Here is a 13,223-nt window from a genome sequence, read left to right as displayed (position 1 = left end):
CTAATGGGCTTGTTTAAAACCTGGCCAGTGCAAAAATAATAATAATAAGAAGAAAAATAAATAAAATAAAACACAAAAATCTTTTTTCTCTTTTTTTTGTATGTTTGTACAAGCGCACACACTACAGCGCCATCTAAATGTCAAAAATTACTAAACTATTGAAAGATATTGATATTTTTATTATTAAAAATAATATAAATAATAATAATAAATCCTTAACAGAACCAGTGTTTTAATGATTTTTAGATTTTTACATCATTCAGCTTTGAGTTAAAATTCAGCCTTAACAATCATTCACAAAAATATATATCTATATTAAAAATAAAACCTGATACCAGAACTAGTGACATTGTATCAGTTTACAGATCAAATCTGAGTTACAGAAGGACATTGGACATCAGAATATATAACATCCTGAGGTTGATTTTTCCTTATTTGTCCTCTTTTGGTTCTTCTTTCGTTAAAATGTAAGGCAGCGTAATTCAGCTCCCCATTGTCACCGTCCTGTAGAGATGGGTAGGAAATAAAAATGATAAGATCATATGGTCAGAAAAATCAGATTTTCAGCGCAATAATAAATCAAATCTTATATCCGGAATATTTACCTGATTGAGGGTCTTGTCTTTTGCAGAATCTTGTTTTAATCTCACTGTAAAGAAAAAAAAAAACATTTTATCACTTGACCCACTTAAATTTAACTTTATTGTTTCTTTACTTTCTATTCTGTGATGTTGATTAATTGTTTTAAAAACAGCTCTGATAGCAGTGATTACTGATTACAATTACAGATTACTTATTTATACAGTAAATTCAATACAATGCATTAGCAAATTATGCAATATAAATATATGCAATATGATTTTTTTTAAGGTGATTTTATAATATTTTTATGGCAGGAGTTTCCAGCGCCAGCACTCTACAGTCTGAGCTATACCTGTAACTTTAAAGTGTTTGAACGGAAACATTTTGACATTAAAGACTTTTCTATGTAGATCGTCCAGCTTATTATTATAATTTTTTTTACTTTTATTGCATATTCTTTAGCTGTTATAATGTAAGTGATAACTGGATTTACTGTTGGACCGCAACATTTAATGTAACTATAGGTAGATTAGAAAGTACAAAATTTCACTTTTTCATTGGCGAATGTTATGGTGTAAGAGAACTAAAACATTTTGGTATGTGATGCGCAGTAACTCTTCTTGCTTTAAAACATCCACATGAATGCAGGCATGAATAACCCAGTATAAGAAACTAGTGAAACAAAAAAACGATTATGTAATTGACATAATCTACTAATATTATAGTTTTTAGCTATAATATAGCCAGGATGTAGACTTACCCATGCCTTGTTCACAGTTTCCTGTTTTATGGGTTAGGACAAAGATCAAAGCAATGATCACAACCACACAGACTCCCAAAGCTACAGCAAGGCTAACCACGACAGGAGTCACAGAGCTCTCTGTCACACAGGAAATATCACAATTACAAAACTACTATAACATATAGACATAAGCTCAGATATTATTAAAATATTGTTTCATTTAACATTTTATTTTCCTTTATGGATTTTGCAGAAATTTAGCAGTAAAGATCACAATGTATAGCACAGGTATAAAATCTCAAACAATAATTGATTTTATACTTTATCTGGGAATTTGTTCCACATCTATGTTAATTAAATCATCATTGGATGCTTTAAAATTCAAGCTTAAAGACTTATATTTACTGTCTAGCATTGACTGATTCTGAGTATGTACTTTGAATAGTTAAATTGGTGTAAATCCAATTTTTTTGATACATGTTTTAGTTTTTTTTCATCTTTTATCGTAAAGCTCATTTACGGTTGTGTTAAAATTGTGCTCTATAAATAAAATTGGCCTTGTCTTGCTTAAATAAAAAAGGTGGGAAAAAATGTTTTACTGTTTAACAGGCCGCAGAATGCCTAAAGATACAATGTAAAATTTGTTAGGTTATGTAACAACATCAACAGCAACCTCCTTTCTGCTCTCATCTGTTCCAACCACTCAGCATTCAGCATTAGCAGTATACTAATCACCAGCCTGATTAACTGTCATTGTCTGCACCTGTGTGACTGCAAATGAGCCAATAATGTCCTTTAGGAAGCCTGAAGAACTGTTTCTTAAGCTTACATTAAGGATACAAAATAGTCTGGGTCCTTGGAAGCAAAATATTAAGGAATGAGAGGGCTCAAGATGCATAATACTGTTTATAGTAGAATAAAAGCTGTTTTAAAAAGTACTATTGATTTGTCAGTAAGTGGTGACATTGACTGTAACACATTGACCTGATTTATATACACTGCCCAAAGAAGTCTGGATTGAGGCTTCCACTGGATAATGACTGCAGTGATTAATATGGGTCAGCTGCAACAAGTTATTTAACTCTAACAGATGCAGTAAGAATAAAAAACGAGAGCTTCACATTTCTTAAACAACCATGTCAGAAGACATATCCTGTCGTGGTGGCAAAGATCTTACTTTGTTTCAAAAAGGTCAAATTATTGTCCTGCATCAAGCATCAAGGAAATTGCTGAAACTATAAAACTGGTTTAAGAACTAATAAACTCATCATTAAAGCTAAAAGGATAGTGATCAATCATCATGTTCGAGAAAGAAATGTGGTCAGAAAAACATCCTAAATGAGTGTGATGGGAGATCAAATAAACGCTTATTGAATTTAAATTGTTAAAAAATCTAAATAAAAAAATAAACAAAACAACAGTAGAACTCAGAACTGTATTTTTATAGGGAAATTAAGAGCATTTCCAGATTCACAATGCGAAGAGAATCCAAGAGATTGGGACGCAACAGCTGTGCAGCCTTAAGAGAACCACTTGAGGCTAATCAGAAGAAAGACCTAAATTTGCTAGGCAGAATTGCATGATCTCATACCTAAATAGACAGATACAGATAAAACACTACTGTGTACTCTGTTTTAATAACGAACAAACATACTTCTTACCCAGTTGTACTCGTGTCCCGTTCCCAAAAATGATCTTCCCACACACGGCCACAGCGCAGTAGTAAGTCCCAGTATCATTGAGGCTGAGGATGTTCTTGGAGAACTTGTACACACAGGTGTGTGTAGAAGAGCCGCTCTCACACTGATGGCTGCTGTTGTGATGAGTGTAAATGATTTGAGGATGGGATTGTGGTGGAGCAGCTCTGAACCAGAGCACTTGGAGTTCTGCTGCTCTGCTCTCAGAGAGAACCGAGCACTGCAGAGTCACTGACGCTCCTGCAGGAACCGAGTCCAACACACTGCTCTGGAACACGGAGACTTTTACATCTTCATCACCTGTTCAGTGTTATATAAATGTGTTAGATTTGAGATTTATATATACTGCACCTTTATAGCACAAATGGTCCATGAATTATATTACCATATTACGTAGATTATGCACATAAATTGACAACACACTACCAACCAATTGAATAAATGGACTGAAAGTTATGTGACTAGCTTGGTGAAATCAAGTTTAATACAGTATGTTCTATATGGCACTCTAAAGAAAGCATGACTTCACATAATGTTTTGTATTAATTACATTTTTTTAATGAAATCACAAATTGTGTTAAATACAATTAATAGATGTCCATATGTACAGTATATGGATATAATTCATGATGTTTTACTGTATTACGTTGAATCAATCTATCCGTCCATCTAGAACTTCTGGAGACCAACTAGGGACCGTGGAAACCAATCGTGACCCATGCATTTATTCCAATTTTGTACAACATTTACACGCTGTACATTTACACGCTCATTCACACACTACAGGCTATTTGGAAGCACTCATTAGCCTAATCTGCATGTTTTTGAACTGTGGAAGGAAGCCAGGGGTATCTAGAGAAAACCCACCAAGCACAGGGGGAACATGCAAACTCTCGAATCTGGAATCACATCTGGACCCAGGAGGTCCGAGTCGATAGTGCTAATCACTATGCCACCATGCTGAAAATCACTAAATAAGATTAACTAATAAGTTAATTAACAAAAATCTGAAGTGCAAGTTATAAAAAAAATTAAGTGCCATGTTGTCATTTTTACTTAATATCTCATTACTGAGTGCTTGTTATTTCAACTGATCATTTAATTATTTTGATTTTATATTTGACCATTTAACCATATTTAAAATTTTAGAATTTTTTACAGTTTAAGTCACAACTTGAACTTCATTCAAATAAATAGGCTGTGTGTATACAGTAAACATTCTTACCTTTCACTGATAAAAATGTTCCATTTCCAAACCTTGTTAAAAATTTTCTATATCCACAGTAATACATGGCTTCATCTGACGGTTCCACATTAGTGATGCTTAAATCGCAGCTCTGTTTTTCTTTCTCGATGCTGAATCTTGGTGGCTTGAACTCATTTTCATAGCTGGGCGATTCATGTTGCACTGAGAGTATTACACGAGGTTTGTGTCCGACTTTTTGCTGGTACCAAACAAAGGATCCGGAGGTATCTTCTTGCAGTCGAACGCAATGCAGAGTCACATTCTGTCCAACGTCAGCAGTGATCAGTGGATTCGACTGAGTGACATCATCTGTCTGTGCAGAACCTAATATCAAGATTTAAAGAAATGTACCCAAACTTTATTCCACCGACAGTATAATACAGTACATATGTTATAATAAAATAAAATCAAACAAATTAATAAAATCAAAATATCTTTTCTGCTAAATGGATTGGCATTTGTTAGTTATTTAATGGGCAATAAGATAAAACATTATAAAAACAACACATATTTGATTTTGCAGAATAATAAGGATTTATCTGCGTACGGCTATCGATAATAAGCATTGGTCTTGTTGAATACACAAACCTTTCAGTATTTTATGATATATAACATATTAGATTGAAGGTTAACATTTGTTGTCCCCTACCTTAAAATGTCTTTTCAGTCAGTCAACTTTATAACACAGTACTAAGGTCACGAAAGGTATTGTAAATGTGTCCTTCTGAGTCTTATAACCAATTTCCATGAAAAACATACAAAATCAAGTACACCTACCATTTTTAATAAAGTATAGCGCTGTAATCCACACCACCCGCATTAACCTCATCTTTAGCCTGTGCTCTGTCTACAGCATGTCCTCTTGTTCAATTGGTCAAATGTGTTTCATGTCACATAGTGCCAGAATTTATGATGTCAACATTAGACATCACAGACTTTTTGTGCATTTTTATATTTAAAAGCCAGCAGTAGACTGTGGCTCCTCCTTTAATTTTTCTTCCATTTACACCTTTTAAATCCTCTCCAAATAGGAAATCAACCACAAAAAAAAAAAAAAAAAAACATCACCCACTCACTCACTCACTCACTCATCTTCTATACTGATTTATCCTGTATTCAGGGTCACGGAAAAGAAAACATTAGATAGTCATTATTGCTAGAGTTCAGTATTTAAGCAAACCTGTTTTGATATTTGATTAATATATTTAACCAAATAAAATAGCAATTTAGTGAATAATACTACAACGTTTTAACAAGAGTTTTTAAAATAGAATTCTTTTTTTTAATCCAATTTTTGTTTTTCTGTCTGTACAATGATATGATGTCATTCCAGTCTATTAATAACTTTAATCAATGCTTCTAATGCTCAAATGGACACAATGGGTAAGATTTTTATTTTACTTTTTTTTATTTAAACGTTTTAAAAGTTTTTATGTATTTTTCTGTAAATGTTCTTTGTTGTTGTTGTTCTTTCGGCTGCTCCCGGCAAGGGGTTGACTATCTGGTCCGCAAACACAAGCTTGGCACAGGTTTTACGGCGGATGCCCTTCCTGACCAAACCGTCCCATTTTGCATCCAGTAACTGGAGTTTGGCCACTTTTTTAAAAACACTATATCAGCATGTAAACGTTTCAGGTGACTAAAAACTCTTTTTTAAATAGGGTTACCCAAACCTTGTTTAGTTGAACAAATGTGCAAATTGTAATTTGTAACAAGTTTTAGGCATTCAGTTTTTTTTTTTAAACAAAGTGTTTGAATAATTTTTTTTTTGAATAATCATCATATTTCAGCAACATTATTGTTAACCTTCAGATCAACATGTCAAATATAGAAGTAAAGACAAGTTAGTGTGGTTCCCATCATCATCCACTATATATATATATATATATATATATATATATATATATATATATATATATATATATACTTGTAAACAGTTTTCTGTATAAAATTACTGTGCATATTAATCACACTATAATCACACACACAAAAATCACTTTATCTGAGTTTTCACAGACTGGGTCACATATGCGCTTGTTGTTCATCACATTCTGTCTCCATTCTACTGGGAAGCTTCCTGTGGTTTTTGGAATTCCCAATCAGCCACAAGAGTATTAGTGGGATCGGGTGCTCCCATACAGTAGGTGTTCATAAGTATTGACCTAGTAGATGCTACATGAGTTCTCCACATCCAAGCTTGCCCTCCATGCTTACCTGAACTCAATGTCATATCAACTGAAATCTGATACACAAAATAAACGATTGTCAGTCAGATTGTCAGGTTTAAAGAAAATGAAGCTAGGATATAATGTTGAGAATGTAAGAGCTTTTTTTTACTGATTATCAACGATAGTTATTGGTGGCTTTGATAAAAATACTAAGTTGGATTATAGTGCATGATTGGGCTGAACCACTTTAGGCCTGAACCATTTTAACCATTTTTCCCATTTTTTTGGGAATTAGGATTTATTTATTTATTTATAAATGTTATCATAGTATGTATGAATGAGTCTGCATAAGTGTGCCACAATAGATTGGCATCCCATCCAGGGTGTACCCTGCCTCATGTGATAAGTCTCCTGTGATAGGCTCCAGGCTCTCCCATCTAGAGGATGAAGCAGTAAAGATGATGATAAGCCAAGATAAGGCAAGATGTGTGATATTTTTTTTTTAAGTGCAACTATTAATATTATATTATAAATAACGACATTATATTACTATACTGTGTGTATATATATATATATATATATATATATATATATATATATATATATATATATATAGTTATATATATAGTTAAATATTTATATATATAGTTATATATATAGTTATATTACTGTAACTATAATATATAATTTAATCTAATCTAACCTTGAGACACAAATATAGTGTAACCTAAGCTCCAGATATAACCCTAAGCTTTTTTTTTTTTTTTAGTGATCATAAACAAGATGTCATTATGGGTGGAGTTTATTCAGGCCTTAATGTGGCTCCTCCTCCCTCACCACTGTGTAACACTAACCAATCAAATTCTCTCTCTCTCTCTCTCTCTCTCTCTCTCTCTCTCTCTCTCCTTTTCTCCACCCCTCATCTAAGTAAAACCAAGACATAAAAGATTAAAAACAGTATTATTAAAATGACGTGTCATGAGATGCTTTCAAGCCGTTTTCTGGAAATGAGCTTCAGTGGATCACAATAAGATTTAAAGAAAATCAATGAGCATTTCAAAAAGAAAATTAAAATATAGTTACTCAACTGATTTTAATACAGTTTAATATATAATATATAATATGGTAAATGTATGTTAATCTATTTAAATGAATGCATGTTAAATGAACACAAAATTCTAATTCTAATATATATACAAATTTTCTATATTTAATTTACTATATATGTCCATATATTTATTGAATTTAAATTATATATTCATATACTACACTAGTATATATATATATATATATATATATATATATATATATATATATATATATATATATATATATATATATACACACACAATTTATATTTGTACAGGTATTATTTTAGTACATAGAAAAGAAATGTGTGTGTGTGTGTGTGTGTGTGTGTGTGTGTGTGTGTGTGTGTGTGTGTGTGTGCGTGCATGTGTGTGTGTGTGTTTGTCTTTGTGTGCATAAGATGTTGAGGTGTGTTTGGTGGTTTTTTTTATAGCTCTGTTTGTCTCTTTGCCCCTTCACACACTGCAGCTCTTTGTGTTTCATCTCTGCAGACCGCTCTGACCGCCCGACTCACTTTTCTCACAAACACATCAGTTTCTCACCTCTCAAACTTTCCACAGGATGTGAGGCTATTTTTGTTTGTCTCAAGCCACAACATTTCTTTTATTCTTTTTTTCTTTTTTAACTGTGATGCAAAATTATAAATATCTCTAGGCTTCATGTAGACAAGTTATACACTTCAGTCTGATCTAAATACACAACAGCCTGTTTACTTATGGTATTATGTGAGCCATCAGATATAATGTTAATTAATAAAATTATTTTATTGAGTATATGATGCTAATAAAAAATTTGGAGAAGGATTGGAGAAAGATTTCACTCCATTTAATGTATATTAAAGTTAATTATAAATTAAATTGTGCTGTTGTTTAATGAATAAAAATCAAATTTTTGGCAGATTACTGAATAAAAGGCAAATAACATAAGACCGCACACAAAAGAGGAATAAAACTGTTTTGGATGCACGGTTAGAGGAAAATAAACAACTTGAAGGTGGTAACTAAATGTCTTACATTAGTTTTTTTTTTCTCTCAAAGCAGTGTTTTTTTTATTAAATATCAGTCATGTTTCATTATTTATTATTCAAATATTGAGCTAGTATACTAATCTAATAATTTGTCACCTACTCATGGTGTACGATGTACAATATTAACTCCACAATAGTGGATTTTTAAAAAATCAATTAATTAAATAAAATCAGATACAGTGTAAGCATTTATAATAATAATAATAATAATAATAATAATAATAATAATAATAATATAATATTAAAGAAAAATATATATATATTTGAAATAATTTTATCTGCTAGTGAAACTTAAACTTCAAGGAGCAAGCACACATCTTGAAAGCATTTCACTGCATATCGTACTGTGTATGACTGTGTACGTGACAAATAAAATTTGAATTTGAATTTGATCTTCAGCTTCATATCTAATTGCTTACACCTTTTGTGACACATTTTAGATGCTTTAGTCTTACAGGTTTAGTTGTAAATTGCTTTATGCAAAAACAAAGCATAAAAATTAAAAAAAGAAGATGAAATACAAATAAGTTTGTGACATTTAATGAAATCCTGAAATAAATATTTTATCTTTTTAAATAAGACCGCATTAAGACCACTTAAAATCTTCCCTTTTTTAAAATTAAAATCCAGATTCAATATCATATTCTGTTTTCATTTTTATCAGTTGCATCAATATATTTTAAGCGAGGTTTTTTTTTCTATTATTTGGTTTGGTTTGCTCGGCAGTATAAAGCGCTCTGCTCGGGTAAACAGGAAGGTACATCGAGCAGAAACCACACTGAATGTTCCACACCGCTCTCAGGTTTAACTTTCCAAATCAGACCTGTGAGTGCATTCTGTATCTGCTGAGGAGCAGCGACGGTTAACAAGCTGCAAACGAGATCAAGAGCTGTGAAAAATATAATACAATTATTTTTTTTCTTTTAAAAAGGCGGGTCTTTTCGGCCCCTGTGCAAAGGTTTGTATTCCCCACATGTTTTTGTTTTTATTATTAAAAAAATAGATTAACCACAGAGTAATGGAAATTTTTATATATATATATATATATATATATATATATATATATATAAATCAAATCCAAAATTCCCCACAGTATTTTTAAAATAATAAAAAAACAATAACCACAGAGCAATGAAAAAAATACTTATGCATAAATATAAAAATTTTAATGATATAAATTGAATAAAACATTCCGCACATTTTTTATAATAAAAATAAATTTACCACAGAGTATTGAAAAAAACTTAGCATAAATATTTTATATATATATATATATATATTAAATATTATTATCCAACATTAATATAAAAATAAGACAAAACTTAAGTATTTCAGTTATAACAGTAGATTTACTGTGTATTACATTCGAAAAGGTGAAAACTAATTTCTTGGATCAGGTATTTTTGCAAAATATTTGACTGAAAAATTCATCTCATATTCATATTAAATATCAAATTTGCTAATAAGTCCATAGTTACACATGTCACACTGGATTATTGCAAAATTATCACTAACTACATGTTTTTCTTCATATATGTAACTCACCACATGTATCTGATAATTCACAGGTTTGTCAGGACAGTAAATGTGTATTATGCTTTGAAAATCATGAAATGTTTACATTTGGAGGAAGAGATTTTGGTGCAGGGCTTTCTTGTCCAAGAATGAATTAGTTCTTGCCAGTGTGTGTGCATGTGTGTGTTCTCTCTCTCTCTCTCTCCCTCTTTCTCTCTACACACCCACACACGCACAAACACACACACGCACACGCACACACACACACACACACACACACCAAAGAGGTAAAACTGCTGCACTGGGGAGGTACAACATTCAAGATATGCTGATTTTTAACATGTTTGTTCATGTGCACATGAAAAAAAATTGCCAGTATTATTTTAAACATTCTCCCCCCAGCTGCAGATATGAGGCCAAGTTCTGCACTGAACGTCCTGATGAGAGGCTTGTGGGTGGAACTTCTCATAATCCACCAGATCAAAGAGATCATTTCTCTTTCCACCAGATCATTTTTTTTATCCTCAAGTATCTGCAGGTGCTATTTCTGATAACATTGCCCTCTTCTATATTTGTGCTTGGGAAAAAAAAAAAAACTATTAATAGGAGAACTGAGCCTATAGGTATAGTTCTAGATTCAAATATAAGAAAACAAATATTTTCATGATGTGCTTTTAGGAAAATGAAAGCATGACCTATATGACCTATATGTGACCCATATGTCCATGAATTACGATTGCCAAGGTGGCTTAGAGCCCACTGCAGTTGTTCCCGTGAATGTTCAATGTTCAGTGAAACATCTGAACATTGAAAATTGAGAGACAAAATATGCTATCTGTCTGTGGGAACTGTACACACAATCATTCACCAACTCCACTCACACATTACAGTAACTCAGCTGGGAAGTAAGGCCACATCCCCTGTACAGGCCTGACCTCACTCTAAGCCATTTAAAGGAGTTCCTGGGAGGTCAGTGTTCCGGACGTGAAGCCGTCAGTCTGATCAACACTTTCTACCTTAATAGTATCCAAGCACTAGTTCAACACAAGAATAATTGCATTAGTGTATTATAGAGATTATATAGAGCAATAAAGAGTGTTTTTACTCTCATTCTGCACATATCTAAAGTCCCGGTTTGGGACCCGGTTGTATATGTGAAGCCCCTCATGTATACTAGACTGCGTGTGTACTGTATGTCTGTGCAGGTTGTACTCATGTTTTAAAGTTGCCACACTGTTTTTAGTGTTTTATATATATATCTACAGAGCATGTATTGTCATATTGTACTCCTCAAGGCATAATAATCCATCTTCAAAATCAAAAACGTTTTCTTATGGCAATAGAACAAACTTGCCTCGACATGACATAAAGCCACAGCACCGCTCTGTACCCACAGACCAAACCCAGAGTACCTGAATAATCAGTTAATTCACACACACACACACACACACACACACACACACACACACACACACACACACACACACACACACACACACAGTTTATTAACCCTTTGCTTGTCAGAGGTTTACAATATGAACCCTGTCACACAACACTGGCTCCATCTAGTGACACAGGCCTGGCTCTCTGTATTCTTCTTACTTGTTACTGACCCCCATAAAAATAAATCATATTTTGCATACTTTTTTTTGTAAAGTTTTGAACATGAGGTAATTCTTATGTTGTATTATAATTAATAGACTTTATGGCCAGACCTGCTACACAAATTTAACTAAATTTGAAACATAAATTTGTGTGGAAGTTATTAACTGAATTATTACTCTCACGTTCACTCACGTGTTCACTCACGCATTCACTCACGCGTTCACTCACTCTCCATCGTGCCTGTACTGTAACAGTTTATGAGACCTGATGCGTATTCCAGAGGACTCCAGGCACAAGGTCAAGGCCTTTATTGACATCTCAGCCCTATATAGTTTATTACTCAGTGAAACGAAACAATGTTCCTCCAGGACCGAGGTTCTACATACAACATAAATTAACATAACTAGCTAAGACAAAAACCTACCATAATTAGCTGACTAGCTGAGACAAGAAATTAACTCCAGAAATCAACAAAACTGTCTAAGAACTGTGGTGAGGCACACCCTGAAATGGGTTCCAATCCACTGCAGGGCACGAGCATACAACACACACGCACACACACACACACACACACACCAACTAAGAAATTTGGAAATGTTAATTAGCTTACTTAATTAGCTTATTTAGCTAATTAATAGTTACAGTAAAAAAAAAAAAAAAAAAATATATATATATATATATATATATATATATATATATATATATATATATATATAAATAAAGTAAAAAAATTATTTTTATGTTTATTATAACAAATTCGATTGAATATACCAAAATAACAAATTTAACATTTTTAATAATTTGAACATACAAATGTTCCCTAGTTTTGTTACAATTTCAGTTAAGTTTAACTCCACACTATTAATTGCTGCATTTAAAATACAGATTTCTTTGGTTTATTACCTACAAATAAATGTGGTGGCACGAAGGTGTACTGGTTAGCCCTGTGGCTGAGTAAAACCAGGATAAGCGGTATAGAGAATGAGTCAGTGAGAGAGTAAACATTATTGCGTGTGGTTAATCTCCTGACAGTAAAATACACCATAATGCATGCCCAGCAGCCTGCTCATACCACAAACTAACGTACTGTTCGGGATTATTCCTTTTATAATCCCTGTTGAAAAGCTTATTTTATTGGGATCTATGTTCTTAAGGAACCCATTCAGCATTAAAAACCCACAGATTTGCACATAAAGGGTGAATGGACGAAATTGAATCTAATTCAGGCATGTGTTTCCTGGAAAACAACTGTTGTTGTTAGACTGACAGCAGATCCCATCCTGTCTGCACAGGCCTGGGTTCGATGCCCTTCCTGGATAAAACCCCCCCATTTTATCCGGGCTTGGGACAGGCACTGGATCCAGTGGCTGGGGTTTGGGAATTGGGTGGGAATAGAACCCAGGCCTTTCACCTGGCAGGCGAGAAACCTACCACTGAGCCACCAATGCCCATCCTGAAAAAGAACAGTACATTAATTACAAGCCCTTGCATTCACATTTCAGGCCAGTCAGGTATTCAAATAATGATACACATCCTTTGTTTCAGACTTCAG

The 13,223-nt window shown here is 33.0% G+C and overlaps 1 protein-coding gene across 1 annotated transcript; it reads right to left on the bottom strand.

Moving 5' to 3' along the window:
- Positions 1-288: 288 nt before the first annotated feature.
- Positions 289-11,906, bottom strand: LOC128531805 (uncharacterized). Its single transcript, XM_053505954.1, has 5 exons — positions 11,900-11,906; positions 2,986-3,321; positions 1,343-1,462; positions 606-649; positions 289-504 (listed from the first exon to the last, which is right to left on the bottom strand). Exons 1-5 carry the CDS (start codon positions 11,904-11,906, stop codon positions 367-369), a joined length of 645 nt encoding a protein of 214 aa, XP_053361929.1. The 3' UTR covers positions 289-366.
- Positions 11,907-13,223: the final 1,317 nt, after the last annotated feature.

Source organism: Clarias gariepinus, chromosome 10 (assembly GCF_024256425.1).
Source record: "Clarias gariepinus isolate MV-2021 ecotype Netherlands chromosome 10, CGAR_prim_01v2, whole genome shotgun sequence".
In the NCBI taxonomy this organism is placed as follows: domain Eukaryota; kingdom Metazoa; phylum Chordata; class Actinopteri; order Siluriformes; family Clariidae; genus Clarias; species Clarias gariepinus.
Note: the sequence above shows the minus strand (reverse complement) of the source record. Positions and strands in the feature narration are given on the sequence as shown.

Coding starts and splice junctions, on each gene's coding strand:
- LOC128531805 (XM_053505954.1), bottom strand. Junction 1,463..2,985: donor CGGGACACGAGTACAACTGG/GTAAGAAGTATG, acceptor CCTGTGTGACAG/AGAGCTCTGTGACTCCTGTC. Junction 650..1,342: donor AAACTGTGAACAAGGCATGG/GTAAGTCTACAT, acceptor TTTTCTTTACAG/TGAGATTAAAACAAGATTCT.